At 39.9% G+C, this 25769-nt stretch overlaps 1 protein-coding gene and 1 non-coding gene across 6 annotated transcripts; both read right to left on the reverse strand.

Moving 5' to 3' along the window:
• Positions 1-1564: 1564 nt before the first annotated feature.
• Positions 1565-25570, reverse strand: MTFR1 (mitochondrial fission regulator 1). 5 transcript variants are annotated; one of them, XM_054285249.1, is made up of 8 exons: positions 25557-25570; positions 19157-19299; positions 15857-15955; positions 10583-10701; positions 7119-7360; positions 5096-5357; positions 4826-4994; positions 1565-3224 (listed from the first exon to the last, which is right to left on the reverse strand). In XM_054285249.1, exons 2-8 carry the CDS (start codon positions 19220-19222, stop codon positions 3165-3167), a joined length of 1017 nt encoding a protein of 338 aa, XP_054141224.1. In that variant the 5' UTR covers positions 19223-19299; positions 25557-25570; the 3' UTR covers positions 1565-3164. The 5 variants fall into 5 exon arrangements, with proteins under 5 accessions (XP_054141224.1, XP_054141222.1, XP_054141226.1 ...); XM_054285247.1 differs by having other exon boundaries at positions 25528-25568; XM_054285251.1 differs by lacking the exon at positions 25557-25570 and adding an exon at positions 25231-25424.
• TRNAV-AAC (transfer RNA valine (anticodon AAC)) lies at positions 13314-13386 on the reverse strand. Its single transcript has one exon. It is a non-coding gene; the product is annotated as a tRNA-Val (tRNA).
• Positions 25571-25769: the final 199 nt, after the last annotated feature.

A 25769-nucleotide genomic window follows, 5' to 3' on the forward strand; every position in this document is an offset into this window, starting at 1 on the left:
CCAGATGCGACAAGGAGCTCTGGTTGTAATTTTCAGGAGAGAAGAGCCATTTCTGACAGGCTGCCTTTGAAAGGGTGCATAAAGCTGGGAGAACACAGAGGTAAGAACTGTATGTAATGTAGCACAGAGAAACTGAGACAAACTTAGCACAGAGCCAGACTTAACTGGGTTAAATGTGGGAAAGTACTGATTCCTCTTGGACCTTTCTGAATGAAACATGCCAAACTTGCAGCTGTTTTCAAAATGACAACTAAGATCAGTCTGATGATGCCTTCTGTGACACATTTGTAAAAAATGAACTTGGTTTAAAGAGCATCAACTGCATTTTAAGTTTTGTGACTTGTTACAGGCATATGTTAATATGTAATTTTAATGAAAATTAGTAATAGTATAACAAATAGGATGGAGTATTTCAACATAGTATTTATAAAGAGCCTGTGATTTTTAACATTGTGCAAACTTGCCGTCCTTTGCTCTGACAGGACCCAGAAGAGCTTGTCAAAATGTAAAATAGGAGGTGGAGTAGTTTTATTCTAAGCCACCCTTCCTGGAAAGGGGTCTCTCTACCAGACTGGTAGAAAGACTGCTTCTAATCCCACCTCTTCATGCAGGTGGAAGTGCCTCTCATTGGACTTGAAATAAGAAAAATGCTTTTTCCATGCTGGCTGGGAGTGCCCTCTACAAATCCACACTGAACTTTAGCATTCCTGCAGCTTCAGCATTTCATGTGAGAGCTGAGAGCCCATGCACACCAGGCACAGGAGAGAGGGTCCCACAGCCCCTGGGAGCCCCTGGAGCCCAGAGCCCTGCTGGGGAAGGGGCCAGGCCCCCCAGCTGCTCACAGATCTGCTCCCAGCACCGTTCTGTACACAGACAGACACAAACTGGCCTCAGGTCATGGCCAAGGGGGCCCAGCCTCCATGGGCAGCCTTAGTTTGAGCACTTGAGGTGTTTTTCTATGGGCAGTGGCACTGTGTGCAATTTCAAGGAAAAAGATACACATTGAGGTACAGTGGAAGATAAGTTATTTGATGGCACATTAGTGTTTCTGGCACAGATGACATTTCTTTTGCAGTAATTTTACATCACTGCTAAAGCTCACCTCATTTCTGGTGCTGGATACCCCAGTTCAGGTGAGCAGTGTCTGGTGTGGATGATCCTCATGCTTTGGCCTGGTTTACCAAGGCAAGTGACATCTTGAATTTTACAGGTTAATGATTTAACTGGGCTGCCAGAGGAGCTGAGTGTACCAGGGGATGGAGAGGCTGTTCAGCAAGTCCCTTCCTGCTATCCTTGTGGTGAGGCATAAACTCCCCACTGGCTCCCGAGAACCACTGTTTGTTTGTTTGTTTGTTTGTTTAACCAGCATGCAGCTGAATTAACAGTGCAGGGCTGTTTCACAGCCACCCCTCCTGTTACTCCTGCTGCACAGCAAGGTAAGCAAACCAGCCCTGGAGGAGCACTACAAGGAGGTTGTCACTACACTGATTTATAGTCACTGTAACAGAATGGAAACTTCCATTTTTGAGGCTGCTATCATTTGTAGAGTACCACAAATCAAATATGGCATCTTTATTTTATCTGCTTTTAATTTTATATAGTGGCAATAGAGCATAAAATACAAAACTTAAAACCAAAGTTAACTTTCACAAAGGTGTTTTAAAGGCACTTAAAAGAACTGAAGGATTGAGTGGCCAATCAGTAGGACTGATGGCAGAGCACTTTGGAAGGAAGTTACATTGCGTACGTATTAACACCATTTCAAGTTCCACACCAGAAAACAAAGCTCCTCCATGTACACCCTACATTCCAGTTATAAGCAGCAAAGCTTCCCCATCTTCAGTAACCTTGTCAGAGCCATTCAGCTGTCTTTATTTAAAAAGTGCTGCTTTTGTCTTTTCCTGGCAAACAGAAGCTCCCAGAGGCAGTTGTATTTGTCCCAATAGCTGGGATCAGCTTAGAGCACCAAAAATAGCCAAGCTCAGCGTTTTCAATGCTCATCCATGGTCAGAGCAAACCATGGCTGTGCTTCAGGGTGCGCCTCAGCTGCAGCTCTTGGTTCCTGAACACCTTTTTCACCCTGACTTGTACTTACTCTGCACCTGTGGAGAGCATGAGCTCAGGTGCTTGGTACAGGTGTGGCAGGAAGCAGCTGCTGCATCAGAAGGGCTTCCCCTGGAAAACAGGCCATGGGCAACAGCTTATCCCATCTCTTCCCTGCAAATGGGGCTACGAGGGCTTGTGCAAGCCCCATCTGCCAGAAACGTACCCAGGGAGCCAAGCTGGGCAGAAGGTGTCCATGAGCATCTCCTAGAGCAGCACAGATGAGCTGCTTTTGGCAACTTGCACCCCACAGTACTTTGTACCTTTGTTTTCTTACCTACAGCACTTTATGCCAACTAACATATACTCTTTGTTATTTTAATCTGCTGCTATTTACTGCCTATTTCAAATTCCCTTGACTACCTTCTGACAGAGGCTCCCACAGCATGATTTTTCTCTTTATAATGGCCACAGGATGATGCAAGCAGGTTTTACTCCCTTACCCTTGCAAGCTGAGGTGAAACAAACAAAAAACCCTGCACAAAAATGTACTACTATGTATAATTCAGGATTTTTTTTTTAATTTAGGACCTCTGCAGCAGGTTCAAGTTTTCACTTTGTGTCAGTAAAAACCAGAGTGCCTTCAGGTTTTCTTTGGGCTAAAAATTTGCTACAGTTAAGTTTAAAAGAAAGACTTCAACATGAAGATTTCAGTACAAAATTACACATTGTAGTGCAAATTACAGGTAGAGCTCACATAAAACTGGTATTAACTTAAGGATGTATCACCGTCATTATTAACATGTACACAAATTTTTAAGCTGGTCAGTTATGCACAAAAAATGTTGTATGTATAACTTAGTGTTAATGAACTAAATCCATCACCTAAATCTGAGTGGAAAGCCAAGCCTGAATACAAAATTAATACCTGAGTATAATGGTCCAATTTATTCCCTTGATAAATCACCTACATACAAACATGTTTAGTGCCTCGTTTCTGCATTTCACATTAGCTCTTTCTGGGCTGTAAGAAAAGAGACCTCTCAGTACTAGTGCTATTTGCAACATAAAATATTTTATACAAAGCAGCTTAACAGTCTTTTGCAGAATAATCTTTAACGCTAAGATTTTTCAATTAAAGTCTTCATCTTTCCTGTAGACTTCAGCATGTGTGGTCCAAACTGGAAAGAAAACCAGAAACATGTTCAGATTGCTTTTAACAGACCCCCTGTTGAACTATCCATCCAAGTAGTAAAAGCAGAACCTGGGCAGAAATAATTTCCTTTATCACCCTGCTTCTCTGCATGTGGATGTCACAAAGTAAAAGGAAACTTGTGTTAGCAGGAGCTGAAATTGCTCAGAGGAGGGAGCCAACGACCTGCTGGAGCAGGGCTGGAGGCAGTTTGCTCCAGCACAGTAAAATGAGATGGACACAGCTGTCCCTACACCTACACAACCAAGTGCTCCAGCAGCAGTTTAACAGTGCTTCTGCTCTAACTCTACCCTGTGTTTCTGCGCAAGTCCCTTTCAAAACTGTCACACAAGTCTGATCTAACAAAGTTAGATACTGGGAAGTAACTGATGGACAGAGTTTATTAGCTCATTATGGAGCAACATTCTATCATTTGATGAAAATCTTGTTTCCTTAGCTCTTGAGGACTTGACGGTCCTTTATATCAAAAGGTGGATTGTAAATTTCAAAAACAGAAAATCAAAAAAAACCCCTGTCTGGATAAATATTGCCAACTTGTGTTCTTCTCCTTAACACACCAGAGATGCTGAGGAAACGTGATTAATTCTTGGGAAACATCTAGCCTTTTATTTGAGAAGAACAGCCTGAACATTACAGAAATAAACCAGTACAGGCAAAAAGGTAAGTAAGTCAACATAAATTAGCTGAAGTACTCAAAAGTCCTGAGATTTGTGGCAATAAAATGTTATTTTCCTTAAAACTTAATTCAGAGCAGAACCAGATTTTGGACTTTCATGTGCATTTATTTGACTGCACAAATGAAAAAAAAAACCTCTTTACTCTTCTTCTCTGGTTCCACAGCATAAGGCTTCAAGGATTGCTGACACACAAAACTGATCTACACCAGGCTGGTTTTTACATGTACATTGATAGAGACTTGTATTTTGAATGTTCACTGCTTAAAAACCAAATTCAAATCCATCTGAAATAAACCAGAAGCCATTAATAACTTGTGCCAGGAGGTGGACTTCAAATACAGTTTCATTTTAACATTCTCACACTATAAAGAAACTGCTTTCATATGCTCAGCATTTCTAATTATTAGAAGAAGCTCCCTATACCAAAGAACCAAGATCCAGCAGACATTCTGAACAATTTATTTTCCAAATTCTTAGGAATGTCTGATATGTTTCAGGATCTCGCTTCAAAGTTTCACCTGCACCAGCTGAATGGTTTAAGGTTGGTAGTAACAGGCAACTCAGTTCAGACTGGATTCCATGTGAGCCCTTAGCAATGGTTTTCTGAATATCAGATGCTGTGGCAAGAGAAAACATTTTTGTTTTAAAAAATAACAAAATTGTAACAAGGCTTTTTAAAGCTAGGGCCAAGACAGTACACAATCCTAAGACTTGCCACTAAAAACATTTGATTGCCGAAAGTCCTGGCATATCAGCACTACTTCACAGGGTTTTGTGGACCTAACAAATGAGATGCTAACTTGTGTAACACCTACACACGTTAGCAGAAAGATGTAGGTTGGTTTGCACAACTATAATTTAGTTCAAGGATGTGTTGAATCAAAATACTCACCAGCACTACCTCAGTCTGTGTCTTTGTTTCAGCCTTTGGAACCACTTTTTCTGTTTCACCTTGGCTTTCATTTTGGTATCGATACGCAAATTTCTTTTTGAGAGCTTCTGCTATTAATGTTGCAGGATCTGCAGGCTGAGACACTTTAGGTTTTGTAACTTCTAAGGATCTGGGAAAAAAAATGGTATCAGTATCTGTCTCACCCTGAAATAGTTTTGAGTCACAAAACCAAATCATGAATGCCAATCTTGGTACATGGACATTTGTTACCTTTTCACTGAGCGCAGTTTCACACTGTTCATGTCTTTGAGGATTTCTAGCATGTTTGGTACTTCAGGCTTCTTTGGCCCATTTTCCACCACATCCTGGCCAGTGTTCATTTTTTGGTTTTTCCTCTCTTTAATGAGATCAATTGCAGACTTACTCTGACCCAGACTTGAGGGAGGGGGTGGAGGCAGAGGAGGAGGAGGAGGTGGTGGCAGTGATGGAGGTGCAACAGGGACAGCAGCTGAAGCAAGTGGACTTGAACCAACTACAAATAAAACATGCAATACAAGTCAGTTTACTCGTGACTTCCTATGTCACAAATGCTCAGGTAAGAAAATCACTGTATTATCTTTAATTGAGCCCCCTCTATCACCTTTAGATTGTAATTTCTTCATTCCTAAACCACATAAGCAGGTTCAGCTAAAAAATCCTTCTTGAAAAGTTAGAAGTGTCCTTTGACATTCCAGTCCCAATTCTAGGTGCATCTGTGTCCTTACTGCAGTGGGACAGATCCCATGACATCTTCTGGTTATGTTCTGCCCCTAATATCACCAGTACTTCCCCTTCTTCTCTCAGAGGCAGCTACTGAGCTGGCAGTCACCATCTGCCACAGGAGCAGTGTTTGTCCCTACTTATCATCACAAGTAAGAAATTACCATACAAGATTTTTCAATGTAAATTTCACAGCTCAAACAGTGTTTAAATTGAAGCTTATTCCAGCTGTCCGAGGTTGAGATTTTTAGGCCAGCTACTCATCTGTCTCTACCCATAGAGATTCTCACAATAATCTTGTTTTTGAGTTCCATGTATACTTGAGGTAAAAATTTGTGTTATAAATACAGTAACAGTAATAACCTGACAAATAAATGAATAAACCTCTGTTTAATTGCACCTTAAAAAAATGACAAAAATCAGATCAAACCAGAGTTTTGAGGCTTGGAGTATAAAGTGTGTAAAGATATTTATAGAAATAAAACAGAAGATCTGTAGGAAAACACACAGCATCATTATCACGTTCTACCACAAGAGGGAGATAAAGATGATAAAATAAAAATTTAATTTTCCTGTTAAATAGAGGTAAAGGGGGAAAACAAAAAAGTTTATACTTATTTCAAATGCCCCCACCCTCCCCCCTATAATTAAAATTCAAGAGTGAAACCAGGTGATCCTTAAAACGATTTCATAGTTTTGAATATTAGCAGTTCAGGAATAATGAAGTAACTCCTATCAGTTAACAGCTAAAGGAGCATCTGAAAAATCACAATATGATTTTATACGCAAACATAGGCAAAGCTGTACTTGTTAAGTGACCTTAGGAAAGAGTGACAACCAAATGCCTGTCATGTGCAGCAGACAAGGGCCCTCTCCTGCTAATCTCTGAAGACTTAAACTGAAAGGAGTCAGAAGTGATGGAAAGAAGGAGTCAGAGGTGATGGAAAGAGGAGAAAGAAATCCAGGAAAATAATGATTCTGTTTACTACCAGAGACAGTGCACCACTTTTGGTTCCATATGGACAATGTGTCTGGTCCCAGAGATGATTGCAGTAAACAATTAATTGCCTTTTCTGTTACTTGAGATGTATATTATATATTCCAAAAGCATAATTAGCATCTTGTATGAATACTTAATGATATCAGAGAGCCTATTTCCTCATTGAATGGAAAGATTTCAGTGTCAGTAATTAAGTTACATTCTTTTAGTCTGGTTTAAGCCATCATGTTTATCATGAGCTTTGCTCTGAAAGCTGTTTAATACTTCTTTACTCATTCACAGATTCAGAGCTCTGGCAGATTTACAGACAAACACGATGACTTTAGGAATACTAAAAAAATACAGAAAATCTGGCAAGTCACTTGTATTCAAGACCTACTCTGTACCCCTTGGTTATTGTGCCAAACTAACCAAAACAATATGGAGAAGTGTTTGGCGTTGCAGTATCTCACAAAAAAGAAATAACACAGTAGTAATTATAAAAGGAACACATTCATTAAGTAATTTTTACTAAGAGTGCAGCAAATTTAATACCTGCTGTCAAGTGCTGCTGTTCTTGCAAGGTTACAATTTTGGCTATCTGTGCTCTTAAAGAGGCCAGTTCATTTTCTAGGGCACTGATCTTCTGCATTGCTTCTTCGTTTGCCATCACTGCAATCCTGGGCACCGGCTCCTCTCCCGCCGGGCTCGGCAAGGACGTTTGTCTGACTAGGGGCTTCCTGGAATGGTGTGCCTCGCCCGGGGGAGGCTGGGTTGTTTTTAACCAAACTTCTGACCTGTAACAAACAGATCACAACATGTTTTAAGGGCTTTGAAATAGACAAAGACTAAAGCAACTTTACTTACAAATCAGGGGTACAAGTTGAAGAACTGACTTCAGAATTGTTTTTATACAAACACTTCCATCAAAACCTTAAATAGTTTAAAGTAAATAAGAGCTTTACATCCTTTCTCTTTGCATCATGAGCTGTGCTGCTTCTCTTCTCCCAGACAGCATTTTGTAGAATCCTTGGTTTCAGCAAGAAAAAAGGAATACATTTCTTCTTATCCCACTCTATTTCTCGGCCTCAAACCTATTGTACATTTCATATATTGTATATTTCATACATATATTGCATATTTCATATTTCAGCAAGAAAAAAGGAATACATTTCTTCTTATCCCAAACTATTGCTCTGCCTCAAACCTATTGTATATCTCATTTGAATTAAGATTTTTCTTCCCTTAAATGCTACCATTTTTCCCCATGGGCAGCAAATAGCCATTTGCAGTTGATTCCTTTGAAGAAAGAAGAGTCTCTTGGTTCCACAGGACATTTTTTTGTACTGTTTGGATTTCTGAATTTTTAAAAAATTAAAAAAAAAATCCAATTTTAGCAGCACTGGGAAATATGGAGTGCACAAAACACCTTAGCGATGCAGAGACTGCTTGCCAGTTGATGGGAGAGGGTCTCATATCAAGTTTTCTAACACAATAACTAGAAAGAGAGAAGAAAATTTCCATAAAGTTTTAAAGAGTCCATGACCTTCCCTCTGCTTCTCACAAGAAAATGTAATTCTGTTGCCTTCCCTTAATACCCACCAAAGCTCAAGCCATGTTAAACACTGAGGCATTATTGAGCATCTGCTCAAACAAGTCCAATAAGCCCTTACAAAGACACCAGCACTTTAAAACTGTTTATCTCAAGAATCCGAGGAACCTGATCCAGTTAAAGATGTCCCTGCTCACTGCAGGGGGCTTGGACTAGATGGCTTTTAAAGGTCCCTTCCAATGCAAGATGTTCTATGATTCTGTAAGTAGAACTGATAAGGATTGATGACAACAAATCATCATAAACTTTAAAACACAAAATGTGGCCACATACTTAACTCCTCAATGCTCCTTGATGCCAATCCCCAAACTTCTCAGGCATGCCAGGATTCCATTGTTTATTTAAACAGGAGAATGGGAATAGGGCCTGGTAAAAGGATTTTTTGAAATGGGTAGAGTGGCTCCAGGCTAACCCAGCCCAAGTGCCCCATCACTCTGGATTGAGCTGCTGTGGGTGCTAGCACATCAGGTTAGATATGCAGCTGTGCTAGACCTCATGCAAGAGCCAAGATTTAAGGCTAGAACAAGCCCTGTGCTCTGACCACATCAAACCAAGATTAGATACACATTTAAGTCCTCTATGACACTGACAAAAACCATCAGCACAACTTGCCAAAATCTGATCAAGAAGAATTGAATATTATCATGGATGCTGAAATTTAGGTGGTGTTATCTACACACAGAGAGCAATTCAAGCTGAGAACAGGATACTTCCTATAGAAGCCACCTCCCTGCTCGCCCAAAGTAAGGTGGAAGGAGCCAGTGGTCATTTCACTCCTTAAAACCTGCCTGCCAGAAATTCTTTAAAGGAGAGGAATAGCTAAACAACAAAGGGTATTTTCTGCTCAGAGCAGTAATAGAGATGTCTTGACTGGAATCTAACACTATGGAAAAATATTATGCCTGAGTAGTCGCTATTACTCTGACTAGGGGTAGACAAAAAATTATTTGTCATTTAGTTGCTTCCTGTATAAAACTGTATTTGCAGAAAAAAATAACTATGTCTGCAAGACTGTTTACTAAATTTTACAGTGGATAAATATTGAACAGTAACACCTATGTGATCCTGTTGAAACAGAGAATTTCAAATGCCTGGAAAACACCTAATGCATACCAGCTCCGCTAATACCGTGCACAGATGTAATAAACTGTGCACACTGAAACAGTCATATTTGCTAAGTAATTCACTTCCTGTGCTCCATCATAAGCTGTTTGCCTTAAGGTCACTATGTATCTGCAGGATTATTTTAGTCCCATCCCACATCCATCTGTCCCTGCTCCCCCTTCCCATGCAGACGTTTTAGCAAAAATGCAGTCTTACATCTTTCACAATAGGTTCTTCGAAGCACCAAAGAGCCATTCTCCCTGTTGTCTCCATTAAATGTAAGAGCTTTACAGTTCAAGCCTTAAATGAAATACTTCTGTGCAAATAAAAGCAGTATTGGACAGTTAATTTCCTTCCTATCAAACAGACTTCAGGAACAGTGTTTCCTAAGCAAGTGCTGATTTCTCTGACTCCCCTCTGGGTTTGTAAAATTAATGTGGCGGTGCCAGAATGTTTGTTATGCAAAGCTTCACTGTAACAAGTCATGTTGGAGGGCATCTAGGTCATTACTAACCTATTTTCAAACCTTTTCAAACCTGTAACCTCTGATGCCAACAATCTGTGCCCTTCTCTGACAGATTAGTTTGTTTAGAAGAAAAATCTCCTTTGCACTACAGTACTGTACTTTTGTTTCTGCATAGTCTGAGCAGCAACCCGAGTAGGATGGAATAGAGAACTTCATCCCTTCAGCCAAACTGTTTCATGTAGTGACAGAGCTGTGTAGAACCCTTGGTCCAACACAGCAGTACCTACCCACATTCTGGACACAGGTGCTTACATGCTTCCCTGCCAGTTTTTGTTATGAAGATTAAAGATGTGAAACACAAACCACAATTTTATCACTGTACTCAGCAGACTGCAGAGCCTTAACCAGAAAGGTGAAAAACAACATGCCAATTACTGGATTGCCAGAATGACCATTGCTGCTAATGAGAAGCTGTACAGTTCACTGCCCCATGGTAATGACAATCTCAGGAGAACTGGAGAATCACTGTTAGCAATTTTGCCATAGCAGACATTTTCATTGCTTGAAGCTATTGTCTGCAGTTCTTTGCAATACATCAATAAATAAAATCCAGAGTCTTCCTTGTATAATGTCAATCTCTTGTATGTCTTCCAACAAGTCTTGGTTTCGTAATCCTATTAGTCTAACCTCTACTACTTCTTTTCCAGACCCTACCTCTGTCTCTTCTCCCAGCATTCAAGTGCTCTCTGTTAATTTGTAATGCAAAGTAGAGTCTCAGCAGACAGAAGTTTCTTTCTCTCAGTTAAGAAGTCCAGAGAGAAGATTCTGGAAACATACCTGAGCCTTGTAGAGACTTCACCTTCTTCTTCAGCAATCCATCCCACATCAGCAAAAGAGGCCACTGCATCTTCTCTGAGGTGAGCAGGAGTGTTTCCTTCCGCGACTTGAGAAATGAGCTAGATTTTAAAGGCAAGATTGAAGGTTTTAGAGTCAATACTTTCAGCCCAAGTCACATTTATGTTACCCAATACTTCTGCTGAGGCTACATGTAACTATCAACACACACATGCACAAAACACATCTGTAGACTTGAAACACTTATTTCTGTCCTGTGCTCAGTCCAGAATAATTTCATTGACTTCAAACTATTCAATCTATTCTGCTGAACACTTCACAGAAGTTCATGGCTAACTACATACACATCACATGATGCTAATGAATACTAAAAATCCAATGCAAATTATTACCTTTAAGAAAAACAAACATCAACATTCTCACAGTTTTCTATACTAACTCAAATAGTATGTTTTTAAATTATATTGATGACCAGTAGTTAAAAAAGACATTAAGGCTGCCAATACTTCTTAAGTATTTTGCTCTAATTGAGTATTATTTTTAAAGTGAAATTCTGCCAAAGTTTCCCTTTCCCTACAACTTCTGTACAAGAAGTATGTACATTGCATGGGGGAAAAAGCAAACAAGCAAAGCAACCCCAAAACCAGGCAAAAAGCCAATTCTACCAGCTCAGTAATCACAAAGACTTTGAGTGAGAGGTGGGATGCAATCACAACATTATACATTACGTGCTAACAATCTTATTTACAACATGCCAAACAAATGGACCATTTTCCAGCATGGTTCTGGCCATTAGCTTTACAGCTGTCTGAAGCCAAAGGTGAGCAAGGTTTCAGAGTCTGGAACCTTTCTTCCATTTCCAGTTAAGCAACCTGAATGGTGATTTGAAAAATTGTTTCGACCATCAATACTCACTCCACAGTCACAACTCAACAAAATGGTTTCAAATCTATTTTGAAATACTGGCTGCTTCCCCAGGTCAGATGAGGGAATGTGTTCAGAGTCACTGGACTCCTGAGCAGCCTGGGATCAGTATCTCAGCAGACAAAAACTACTGAAACAACTTTCAGTAATTTGTTCTGCTCAGTCTTTCCCCTTGAGTTCCGTATCTCCAATGCATATATGCCCCAGCTTTGCTTGTATTCCACAGAATCACAGACTCCTTAAGGTGGGAAAAGCCCTCTAAAACCATTGAGTCCAGCTGTTAACCCAACACTACAAACAAGTCCACAGCCAAATCTGCACGAGTTGTTGCAGCTCTTCAAGCGCTGCCTGTGCCAGCAGTGGCCAAGGAATTGGGAACACTGACAAAGATGGTGGCAGTAGGTGCCAGTGTGCAAGGGCAGCCTGCACCCAGACCATCACCATTGAGATGAGTTTTCAAGGCAACCCCACTCTGTAAGAGCCAACTACTATGAAATGTTAGCATTAATCTGATATTGTAGCAGACCTATCACAGCAGGACTGCAGCCTGGATGAGCTGAAATCATTTCAGAAGAACATCCACACATATTTTAGTAGTAGCCTCTGATACAGAAGTCTCGGGAAGAGAGAAGTTGTGGGCTTGGGGCTGTTTTTTTTCCCTGGGAGTTGCTGCAAACAGCCTTAGAAATTGAGATTAGTTGCCTTCACCTCACACTCTCACTTGTATGAGAGTCTTTATCACAGCTCCCAGGAGTGCATATTGGCACCATCAGATCATTTGGAAACAACAGGGTTTTTTCCAGGTAGCATCAGCACAGATGGTAATATGTTTATCACATTAACAGTTGTGCCTAATACCATTACAGTCTGCCTCTCTTTAAAGCAGTCTAGAGAATACTATATTGCATGTTAGGATTTTTGCTGTTTGAGGTTTCCTTGGCATTTTTCTTTTTTAAAATTAATAGAAATTTTCAAGACCACAGCGTTTGTATTAATGCTAATGGCAATTTTAAAAGATCCATAATACATGAGCCACTTTTTGTAGGTGATACAGATTTTTCTGGCAGTAATATTACCATTAGAAGACTGAAGCCACTTTTAAATAAAGATACTACACATACTTGAATCAAAATTAATTTTCTAAATCAACAGTAAAGAATATATCTATCACTGCCAGAATTCCTGCACAGATAAATAACTTCTAATCCAAGATTTAGTAGTAAGCCTTCTGTTATATTGTGATACAAGTTTCTTCTTAATTTTAATTCATATTTGTATGTAAACAGAATCTGCTTGTTACCCCATATACAGATGTTTCTTTTCTCTATCCCTAAAAACAACAAAGCCCTCCCCAGCAGTAGAATTTGAATTTCAAGTTAATGCAAGATTTTTAGTGTAATTTGAAGGTGAAAAGCCAATACCCATCTGTCAAAACCTTCACCTGCCTATGAACACCTCTGTGACTACCCTATTCCTCCAGTCAATTCCAGCAGAAAAAAAACCTGAACAACTGCTCTGCCAGCAGCTAAAATGGAGAAAAGAGTACTGAAAACAGAGGTTCCAGTTTCTTTCTCTGGAAACTGTGAAGTTGTTTTCCCCACTTGTTCTTTCCCAGGCTTTCTGCCTATCTTAGTGTGCATGTGTGCTGCACACACAGACACACTGAGGGCTGCAGACCCATCACGGATTTCTGAGGACTACACACACTGTACTGCTCTGGCACCTCGAGTGGCAAGGGACACATAAAGAATCATCGAGTCCAACTCCCAAGGAGAGTCAGCCTCGCCAGTGTTTCCGCCCGGTTTCGAACCGGGGACCTTTCGCGTGTTAGGCGAACGTGATAACCACTACACTACGGAAACGCTGCTCAGCGGCGCCGTGGGGCACGCTCACTGCTCCCTGCTCGCTCCACAAAGTGCCAAGCACAACAGAGACGTTAACACACTTTTATACACAACAGAATAAAAACCTCTTCTTTCCCATTACTAATACAAGTATGTATTAAACATTTGGAAACACTTCAGGTAAGACAAACTTGCTGTGATTTTTCGAATTAGCCCAGTAAATTCAGATGTTTGTAACATGCACACCAATTTATTAGCAGACTTCCACTGAGTTATCAGGTATCCATCACACAGACAGGAGAAACATGGGACTAAAACAGAAATGCTGCAGTTAAAGGATGCTATCTTGAGAGACACTACTGTAGGTTTGGTTGAATCTACCTAGGCTATACTGGTAAGTTTATTTTCTCCTAAATACTACATATAAATCTAAAAAATATGACACACAAAAGATCCATATGAACTACTTTCATTTGTTTGTGCCATACAGAGTGCACAAGGTACATAAGCTCTCCCAGTTCTTACTGAATATGTAAGCTGCATTTTAGTATTAAGCAGTTAATTTAAATGTTGACTATGGCAAGATCCACAGAGTCAGTAGACTTCAGACATCAAAATGTTTGGCTACTATTTTTTTTCAGACTAGCTGAACAAAAGCATGCTAGAAGGTAAGTATGGACATTACAGATATTCTTTCAATGAGTCTCATCCATTTATCATAAGGAAAATGCAGACCTGTGAAAAGCCTGATGCTCTGGGGTTAGAAACATTGATTCCATACATGCACCCTCAGATGATGCAAGTAAGATTTGATTTGTTTTTTTAAACGGAATGACTTACAGCAAGGTTCAGCTCATGGTCCTTTCATAATAGAGCTAAAGCTGGCAAGAAAGAAAGAGGAAGAGACAGCTATAGGAAAGTGTCAGTTGCAACAGCACAAAAACGATCGAGATCAGTATTGAACCTCACCATAGAATCTTAATGCTGAGATAAAGACACAAAGAGCAGATGTTAGCATCACATTTAACACGTTCAGCACTTCATATATTAAAGTAGAGTCCACACAATCCATATATATTTTAATGTGTTTCAAGGCTCAAATTTTGGAATTCCTATTTTTAATTAAATCAAACCTTACAACTGTACTTCTGTTTTCAGGATCATTTCCTTTCATCTCATAGACAGTGAGTGCTTATACTCAGTGTACACACAAAGCTGAATGAATGTCTCTTTAAGACGACTAAAAAGTCAAATATTATATTTATTTTAACAGAATTCAGACAAAAACATTTTTATGTATTTATTTATTTGCTTAAGTACTAAAAATAATCAGGAACAGATTCCCCAAATGTATCTTACCATTCCTTTCAAGAATATAAGCCAGAAATATCTTCTTTTATGTACCATATTAAGAGAAGTCAGTATTAGGCTAACTATCTGCAAATGAGCATCATCTTCCCTTGTATGGCCTTTACAGCACAGAAAATCAGACACACAGGAGGACTTCACTACCTTTTAAATCTGAGGCACAGGGAGCCTTCTTGCTGGCAAAACACACACTAATTATATATTCAAGTTTAATCCAGCATGCCATTTGTTGTCCCCACCTGCACAAAACTCCACATTCCTTTTTTTTTTTCATCAAGCCACTAGAAATGTGAGATGGCTGTCCCATTTCTCCATGTAATTTTTTAAGAGAGACAAAATGATAGTGTGGCTTTTACTATCACACCAATAAGGCTTCTATGGTAATCTGAACTATCTACTGTAATTTCAAGTCTAAATATTGTTCATACATTTCATTTATGATAAAGAAATTAATTTAAACATTGAAAAATTTAGCACTGTGGAAATTACTATATGTTAAGTGTGGCAGCTGATTCCCTCCATTCATCTTTACACTCCCCACCCTTGCTCAGCCCACGGAACATTCCTTTCTCAGCTTGAATTTCAAACACTAAATTTCTCCAATTCTATACCCACCCCCTACCCCTAACACCAGAGTTGAAGAGATTCTGTGTAACAGCTTCCACTTTCCCATCTGTTCCTGAAAGACTCATTATAGAAAGCATGGCTTTTCTCTTCCTTAAGCTTTTACACTTGCTCTTTACCCTACCCTTTCACCTACACTGTGCTAGCCTTGTATTTTAAACAAAAGCAAACAGGGTACTCATGTTATCTTGTAACTAATTTTTTGATTTCTAATAAACTTGCTTATTTTCCCAAGTATTTTTAATGCTGTTCATCTTTACATGCCTCTTAAGCCTAGCTTATAAGTACTGTTTATATAAGTTTCAATCATTTTTCTCTTTTATGAATTTTTTTCAACTTTCTTATTTGGAAAAAATCTGAACTGGAAGCAGAGAGAAAGTAAGTAATTCTCCTATATCTAGTTTATCATATTCTACTTTTACAGACCTTCTAGTCATGAGCAAGTCCCTTTATCAGCATAGTGAGAAACAGATTCTAAATTGCTGAGAACACCTACCTGAAAGTGAACTCTTGGACACTGTATAAGAGAGAGGTTAGTACCAATTTTTCTTACAATACTTCGAGATGAACCATAAGGTTTGCTTGACCAAAGCACCTGCATGGGAAAAATAGAGAAGCCGGTTGTTAAGGGAACTGAGTTTTGCATCATATTGTAATAGCTCTCCCTAATTCTTCTATACCATGCTTTTGCTAAACATATTTAGTAATTTCTGTCATGCTGGAGTAGGATATAATGTTTATACACTGAATTCTGTCCCAGTGAACTCCTTACATTCTATCCCCAAACTGGCACAAACACATTACACATCATCAGCACAGTACAGCCAGGGCTGCTTAAGGTCGAGACAGCCTCTGGATTAAGCCTAAAGCCAAAACAATAAATCAGGTAATGCAGAAGACTTCAGGAGCTGAAAGTACCTTCAAAAACACAATATTCAAATTTCTGAGACAATAAAGAACCTACATTCAGAGACAACTCTTTTTATAGGGTTTCAAGAAAAGCCATTCCATCATTAAAAATCCTTGAAGTCACAGTTCTTCGTTTCTCAAAATATTTTTTTTTCTTTTTTAATTAAGAGCTCTTCTAACAGGAATAGTGTCTACCCTTCTTAATGAAAGTAAGTATCAGCTACAATAAATATGAAAATGTAACTGTGAAATTAGGGAGCAAAGGAAAGTAAAATGCAGAAAATAAGGCAAAATTTTTGTAAGAAAGGAACTTTCTTAGATTCACCTAGAGAAAACTGCCCACAGCAGCTCAACACACCAGGCTTCATCATAACTGTTTCTACTTCAATTTACGTTTTTTCTATGTTGTTTCAACAGGGATTAAATTTGCTTCTTTTTGTTGTATTTAGTATTTACAACAGCTTTATAAAGGAGATAAAATGAGAGTTTAATCCTAGGAGAATACTACAAAATGAGCCAGAACAGAAGCAAACACCCTGGAGAGAAATAGGAAAGATTTCAGCACAGGCAAAGGCAACAAAAACAATGCAAAAGAGAAAAAGAATAATGAGAAGACTCTAATACAGGGTACATTGTTACCAAACAATTAGAACATTGGATGGTAATTTTAAAAACTTGGCCAGTGTTTAATTATGGCTGCAAATATGAATTTACTAGTCAGACTTTAGTTTTTCAAATATCATAGCTTCAAGCAAACTTGACATCCTGGTAATAGAAAGAAAATAGGAAAAATCCAGGCTATTTTGATTGGCAATGGCAATATTGTTTGTATGATGACTGTAGTGGTGCTGTGGGAGTTGCATAACACACAGCTGAATATTTTAATATACTAAGCAAAGATCACTTCCCTACTTGTAGATGTTGAAGGTTCTATTAAAAAGGAAAGTTTATGTTCCATGGTATTGATCCCCAGATTATTTCAGAAACTTCACACAAACATGCCTATTTCTAACTTCTATCCTTCCTTCCTCTGGCTTTACTGGAATGTAAAAATTTTGACAAAATAAATGTGCACTGCACATATGCTACATCCTCACAACAGAGCTGCAACTTCGCCACAAATCCACTCAGATCTATTTTTTTTCCATTCTATAAAAAAAAACCATTCTCTTGCTTAATACACTGCTAAGCTGAACACAAATTTTTCAATGCAGAGTAGTCCACTGATGCTGCATTTTGGTTGCCTCAACCAAGACCTCACATTTGTGCCTATCACCTGTTTGTTTACACGTCTGAGCAAACAGCAGGTAGATCAGTGGCCTTCAAGAACAAGTCCCTGACAAACAGCACCACAGTAATACAGTCTCATTATTCACAACTGATTCTGATTAAAGCAGAACCACTGGCAAGAGACTCAAAGTGATGGGGCACTGGAACAAATAATGCCAGTCAAAGGAAGGTTTAATAAGTTGCAGAAGTACTTCCACAACAGCAAGACAGTCTAGACTACATGCTCGATTACCAACACAATGCAATGCCTTTTAAAAAAGCAGCAAAACTTGTTTGGATATTGCTCAGACCATAGCCAAGCTGTTGACTAGCAGTCAAAAATATTTGGTTTCCAAATGCCCTTGGGGCTCTTCAACAACTGTGGTTTGGTGCACCAAAATGCTGAGTGACTCAGTTCCGGTACCACAAGATAAGCCAGGACATTATTGTCAGGACACTGCAGGCAAACTGTGCCACAAGAGATTCAAGTAAAATCAGTTCCCTGCTCAGCTGAGCTGAGGTCTCAGCACTGCTCCAACCAAGTTCACACAACTTCTTGTTGACTTGAAGCACTGGCTGAGCAAGTCTGCAAAATGCTACTTAGTCATACACTGCTATTGCATCAGTGCTTCACTGTGACATTTGGAAATGTAGCTGCACTATCACAAGCTTCATACAAGCAGAGAATGGGGAGAAATAGACTAAAAACTTGCTTCTCTCCCTATTTAGGCTGAAATTGCTGAATTACTAGTGTTATAATGCAATACATTCTCAAACTTTGAATTTTCAAAGTTATATAGAATCTCAGATCAAAATTCAAATAAAATCCTAAAATACAGATTCTTGATGTCAATCTTCATTAACACTGTATAAACAATTTGCTCTACATAGATTCCCAAGACTGATAAATACAGAGACACAATAATACCGACTTAGTACTGCACATAGCTGTTAAGGATTTCCCCATTGAAATATTTCAAAAACTTACAGGGATTACTACACTGAGGTCAACATTTGTACTCAAAATAGCTTCCTAAAGGTCAGTGACAGAGCAGCTGATGTGTAGCAGTTCTCTGTCTCTCTCTGCTAAGCATTCAAAGAAAACTCTCTATATAGAATTCTCCGAGAGGAGAGCTATGCAGGCCTGTTCCTCTGTTTACCCAGCAAAGAACGCAGCTGTGCTGCTCTCATGTACTGTTACACCTCCACAAGAGGTAACTATAGCACAGAAGAGGTAAATGTAGCACAAGTATAATCATCTCAGTTTCATGGGGCTTTTCTATCTCCAAGGTAAGAACAAGCAATAAGATTTTCTTTAATCACTGTTAGAAATAAGATGGAATTCTTCTTCAGCTTCAAAACACACACGGAAGTCCAGCATGAACAGCAATGTTTAAAAAGTAAACAGTTTATTGGAATCACAAGGAACTGCATAGTACTTTTAACACATTTATTACTCAATATTTCAGTCATAAACTTGATGACTTCTCAGCAATGCAGAATCATCCCAGTATTGAGTGTATCTAAAACGTTCTTCTAGATAAGCACAAACTAAACCACATGAAGTGCTTTCTATACCTTATTTTCTGAAAACATAAAGGAAGTTTGAAACACTTACTGATTCCATGTTCAATCCAATTTGTTCAAAAGCCATCCTAATTAAGCGCTTCAGCCAGCAAATCATCAGGACTGGAAAAGGCCTTTCCGAACTTGGATTTAAGCCTTCCAAACCTACAAGGCTGCCAAGGTTCCATAGTAGTTCTGAAATGAGACACATAAGAATTTTAGATGCATTTTGTGGAACATGTACAGAAGTAAACCGCTAGATTCCTAAAAAAAACAAGCTTTAGATAAAAGACAGATGACACCAATACCTTGTACTGTGAAACAAAGGTGTTCAGAAGGCATCTACTTAATACAGGTAACTATGACTTTTTAGTAGTGTAGTTTTTATAGACTCATAGAATTGTCTGAGTTGGAAGGGAGCTCAAAAGTCACCCAGTTCCAATCCTCCTGCCATCTGCAGGAGCACCTTCCACTATCAGGTTGGCACAGGGCCCCATCCAGCCTGGCCATGAAAACTTCCAGCAATGAGGCATCCACAATTTTTTTCACCAACCTGTTTCTGTGCATCAGCACCCTCATGGTGGTATCTATCATATCTAACCCAAACCTATCCTCTCTCAGTTTAAAGCTACTGCCTCCCGTCCTTTCACTACGTGTCCTTGCAAAAAGTCCCTCTCTAGCTCTCTTGTAGTCCCCTTCAGGTACTGGAAAGAAATCTAAGCTGTTGTAAAGTTAACAATTAAAAAGTTGGGGAAATGACTGCTCACTTGAGCTCGGACAGATGATGGCGTTCAACAACTCCAAGTGAGCATCGAGCCCTATGGAACGCCTGCAGATGGGGATTAGCACTGAGACTGAAGTGCCACCCTCATGTCTAAAACTCATTTCTATGCAGGAACAGACTGCAGAAAGCTGATCACCTCTCCTGACTCACATTCTCTGACAGCTTTGTTGTTCCTTCCTTTTTCCTACAACTAAGGAGAGAAAGGAAACATGGAAAAATGACTAATGCAGGAAAATTACATTAAATACTGTTGATATAGGACATGAAAATATTCAAGCAGTTTATAAGATTAGGCAGATTTCAAATTTTGTTTATATACACTTCCATTCACCTGACTCAAGATAGTTTTATTGCTCCTCTAGCAAAAATAGTGTAGCTTTTCTTTAACTGCATTCTACACCAGCCATAACCTGGACACCACTGAGAAGTGTATGCCACCAAAACCAGGAAAGGAAGCCACAGATTTGGGTTTACATTTCTTTTGTGTAGCAGGCTGGAAACAACACTCTGTTGATCCACCTCGAGCAACGTATTTGTAATATGAACAATGGTGCTGCTGTTGCTCTATATACAGACAGGGATGACTAAAGCAATGCAGCAGCAAGGAACTGGTACTTGGGAAGATGGAAAGTCAGGAGATGGAAAAGCTCTGCTGTTTGGAGAAGCCAAACAAGCCCTACAGTTAAACCATCATTGTTTCCATTACTAATTGTTTTCAACAGTTTACAGTCCCTTAGTAATAATGTACCTCTTGTGGAAACTTGGCAGAAACAGTACAATCTTACAGTTATCTTTTTTTAGACAGCCTTAAAAGACAGTTGATATTAGTTTTCTCATCATCATAGGAGCTGCTTTTGTTTGTGACTAAGCTCAGAAGAAACTATTAATTTATACCAGGAGATTAGAATGAAAATGACAACTGTTATAGGAAAAACAATAGGAAAGAATAATGGGCTAGCTACCAAACAGCCATGAATATAAGTTACACTCATTCACAGTAAATAAATAAGTCATAGACTTCTTTATAGAATGCTTGAGAAGTCTATTAGAGAAGCACCACCATCCACTTGATCTATTATTCCTTTAGGCATCTGTTATTCCTCCCTTCGAGAACCCACTGCATGGATCTCACTGCATCTGCAGTGCACTTAAAACAGGAGGAATACAATGTCCCACACTGGATTTGGCATCCTATCTGCCACTGTAACATGCAGTGACACAAAAGAGAGGAATGCTCCTTCAAAAAGGGGAAACGTGTTCCAAAGGTGTGATTACATGTGATCTACTCCACCTCATTCCAAAGTCCAGACTTGTTCAACAAGCAGTGTGGAAATCAAAGGAGGAAAAAAGAAAGCTGCATCAAGACAAAATCAAACAAAAGAAAAAGTTAGGGTACAAAAAAGCACAAAACTTGTAATAGTTTTGCTGAGCAACTGCAAAGACAGGACTGGCTGACTAAGGCAAGTGATAGGACTAAAAGGAAGGACTGTATCCTGATACATTGGTCTCTCAGCCAGCTCATAGGTTTAAAAGAAGTCAGAGTCGTGTTTTCTTCCAGGCAGAGAAGAAAACTATGTTTTTGTTCCTGATTAAATGAGAGGTCCAAGTCTAACAATAAAGACAATCTGGACAGAGGTGAAAAGTGAGTGTTAGAACTTCCTCCAAAGAAATCAGAGCAAGTCTAGAAAGTTTCCAAGAATTTAGAAACCTAAAGGCAAACAGGTAAAAGAACAACAAAAACTGACAAGATAACCAATTAAAAGCACAAAACCAGATGTAGAAAAAAGTAGCATAACATGAGGATGACAGAATAGTGTAAATATGAAGTAGTAAGCTAAAAAAGGCAAGCTACAAAATGGGTTCCATCTCACAGGCATAAAACAGTCCTACATGTATTAGCAGTAAGAGGCAAGAGACACAACCCTGATGCAGCAGGAAAGAGAGCAGTGTGTGATTTGGACAGTCAGACTGTATTCAGTGTTTTCACCTGACAGGGGCAGGTAAGACAGACAGGTGCTAGCACGGAATACAGACAGTGCTGAGAAGTTACAAGCATCCAGGCCAACAGTATCTGGTGAATTGCACCTTGCAAAGTTCAGAAACTTGTCAAAGCAATTCTTGAAATATTGATAATTAATTTCAGAAACTTGGTCAATGGGATTCAAAACCCCAGGAATAAAAGAAGGAGCATGACGACACAAAGCACTGGAAATAATCCAAAACACTTATCCTGCCCTAAAACATTAAGGTGACCCTTTATAATTCCAGGTTCCAAGGCTTTGATGACTGAACACAAAGGGCATTCATTTAACAAAACAACTACTTCAGTAAAACAAATATTTATAGTTCACTTTGTAAGTTATTGGTTCCTCTGTAGCCTAAATACTTCAAGTATTTGAGACTGGGGTCATCAACATCTTGCTCTTTTCAATGACCCGTCTGTTCTTGCAGAAGAAAGTGACTGAAATCAATCTGTAAGAGCACAGAGCAGCACCCAGTTCCTGGACTGGCTTCCTTAGTTTGTGGCTCTAAGGAAAACCACCAGGTTTGGACAACCTCCAGTTAATCTGTTATCTAAATGAAAAATGCTTCTCAGTGTATTTTTATCAGATTATGAGTTTACAGGATTACCTCCAGGCAAGCTTCATAATTATTTCTTTCAGACTATGTTGCACTATACCTTTCTTCACAAAACTCAACTATTTCACAATTGGTTTATGTGCCAAGAACAGACAGGGTTCATTCCAAAAGAAACTGCTGGACAGCAAGAATGAAATCATCAGCAAATTCACATCTCATGCCCAGTATACATGCCATTTTCAGAAGCAGAAGTTAAACGTTTATGGCTTTTAGAAAACAGAATAGTACCTCTTTTAAAATATTGACCTTTATTTATCTCTCTTCTTGCTGCTACCTATAGTAAAAACAGTTTAATTCCCCCAAAATTTCCATAACTCAATGACTAAAATGAAGAGCCCTGAGGGACAGTAATATTGCCATAAAAATGGTCCTTCTGCTCTGCCTCAGCAAACCACTACAAGGATGAGCAGCACTCAGACAAGATTACCAAGGAGCTGTAACACAAAGAATTCCATTTCACTGCATAAAGCATGAAGGGGCTGGAATTTCATGGGTTCATTTAATGAAACCCAGAAATTAGCAATGCTGAAGAACTTCCTTACTGATATGGAATTATGGAGGAATTCCTTGGTTTAGAAATGAGGAGGTCAACATTTCCAAGCCCCCTGGAGCTTGTTTGCCCCAACTTTTCCCAACCACTTTTGCAGGCTCTGTTCCATCCTCTCATATCAAATAGCAAGTCAACACAGCTGAGAGATAATACCCCTGATAAATGAAAAAAAGCTCATTAAATAAATATCAAAGCTCTGGAATCTCTACACATAAGGTATAATATCCAGTAAATATGAACAGAAGCCCTTTGCCAGACTTTTTAGTGAGTCCTAAAAATGAAAGATTAAAAGAAAATCAGATGCAACTGCTTTCAAATTTAAATTCTTCTATGAGTTTTTGCAATGTTGTATTTATCCAGGTGCCCTTCAGAGCATGAGTTCTTGCTCTTTAAAAGAAATGTAATATTCATATTCTTTTTACTGAAGGTTTCTCTCATTCACTTAAGGTCCATACAAACATAAAAGAGAATGACTTGATGGGATTGATGGAGCAGATTAGCCTCAACAAAGAATAAACAAAGGTATGAAATCTGAAAAATGAAAGGTGTAATCTCTAAATTCAAAAGGCATAACTTCAAGAAGTTTAAAATTTTTAAAGAAGCATAGGTTCAAAGGAATACCAGCCACATAAAAAACGAAATGCAAAAAGACCAGGCTCCTCCTTATTTAAGCAAGAACTAGGGCAAGCATATCTCCTCAGTCTTTTAGGCTAAGACTCAAGTCCATCTAATAAGGAAACATTTTTTAAAAAATAATAAAGGAAGATAAAGCAGAAACACCCCATTATCACAACAGCCAAATGGGCAGAAGAATCTCTGGGTAAAGGACCAGACTCTGTCCCAAACTGACACAGACCAGCTACAAGCAAAGTAAATACGCATTTGGCAGAGGTCACAAGCCAGAAACAGGAGTCTGTTTTTTGGTGTGGAAGCTACAAAAAATGGAGCAGCCCAGTACTAAGAGAAACACCTGTTTGGAAAGATATGGAGAGATACAAGTCAGTAAATACTACAGGGACAATCTAAGCTAGTACTAGTATGAAATTTAAAGCAGGAATTGAAAATCATACATACTTGCAACAGAAGTTGCTAAAGCTTTGTTAAAAATATAGCCCCATCATATTTACCTGAACATGCAAAACCCGATTAATCAGATTTCATTCATGCTATCCCATCTTGTCAACTTAGGACAGAGAAAAAAAATCCAAGTTTCAGCACTAGTTTAATCAAAAGCTTTTGCTCAGCAATGATTATGCCTGCACAGTGCACTGTGATACCACTGAGAGGTAAGTGAAACCCTTCAACACCTACAGACCACAAGGTATTATGTGACAGAGACAACCAAACACCTGCACTTCCTGGCCGGACAGACAGACAGACCTCCCCACCAGCTGCTGAGAATGTCAGTCTTTCTGCTACAGCTTTGAGAGACAGCAGCAGGTAAGTCTTACAAACAAAAGGGCGTGCTTGTCTGAAAAAAACATTGAAACGTCCAGTATTCTCCCCAGATATCTCTTTGTGTAACAATGCTGAGTTCCTACACACAGCAATCATGGTTTACCTAGTGACCCCTACAAAGCACATTATTTGCATTCAGCAACAAGTAACCAGAACTTTTAGACCTGATGTGCACATAATTCGACTGACTCATTTTAATCACCTAGGTAAAAGCCAGTGGGGATCAGAAGACATAATTCCTATTCATTTAATCTTTTTAAGTCTTGCCTTCACAAGAGCTGCAGAGCACTCTGAGGACAGCACGTTAATATTAATGAAGCACTGCTGACGCTGTCAGGCAGAGATCAATGCACTACGATTGATTTCAGCATTCAAACTCTACTCACCCTCAATATCTGGAATTTCAACAGCTCGTTAAACAAAAGGAAAACACGCACCCAGCAAGTTACTTATTTATGACCACTACAGAAGAACATGAGCACGGCAGCAGTATCACTAAAGGTGCACACAGCAAGCAGTGTAAGTTTACAGAAAAGAGAAATTAAACCACCATGCCCCTTAGGGTTCATTTTTCCTCTTATACGCCAACTCTCTATTTTAAAACGTCCTTAAAAAACTCCCCATATTATCTCCACATGATCTTGTATTTACATTATTCCCCGTGACCTGTCACCTTCTCATCACAGCAGTTCACCTGCACGAACAAAAGCTTCGGCCCAGCACCCCGAGGCGCTTCCACGCTCCTGCCGGCACCTGCCCTGCCCGGGAACGGCGGGGCCGCCCCGAGCGGCCTGTACGTGGTTTCCAGGCGAGCTTCCCCTCACGCACCGCCCCTCGCCCGGGATCGGCCGCGCCAAGACGGGCTGCCCGGGGGGGAAGGAAGGGGCTGCTCAGGAGGGAGGAAGGGGCTACCCAAAGGGAAGGAGAGAATCTCGGCCGCGGCCGCCGCCACTACCGCTGCTGCTGCCGCCGCCGCCCCCCCTCGCCTCACCCGCCGCCGCGGCCGACGCGCTGCCTCACCCGCTGCTCGCGCGGCCGCTCGCGACCCTGCCCCGGCAGCCAATCGGCGGCCGGCTCGGCGCCGCCCCGGCCAATCGCGGACCCGGCGGCGGGCGCGGGAGGCGGGACGTGGCGCGCGCAGCGGGGGTGAGGCGCTACCCGGCAGGCGCCGAGCCGGCAGCGGGAGGGGGAGCCGCCCCGCCCCGCCCCCTGCGCGGTCACGTGAGCGGGACC

This window comes from Melozone crissalis, unplaced genomic scaffold (genome assembly GCF_028551555.1).
Source record: "Melozone crissalis strain CALT ecotype California unplaced genomic scaffold, PUWL_Pcris_2 ptg000042l_1, whole genome shotgun sequence".
Taxonomy (NCBI): Eukaryota; Metazoa; Chordata; class Aves; order Passeriformes; family Passerellidae; genus Melozone; species Melozone crissalis.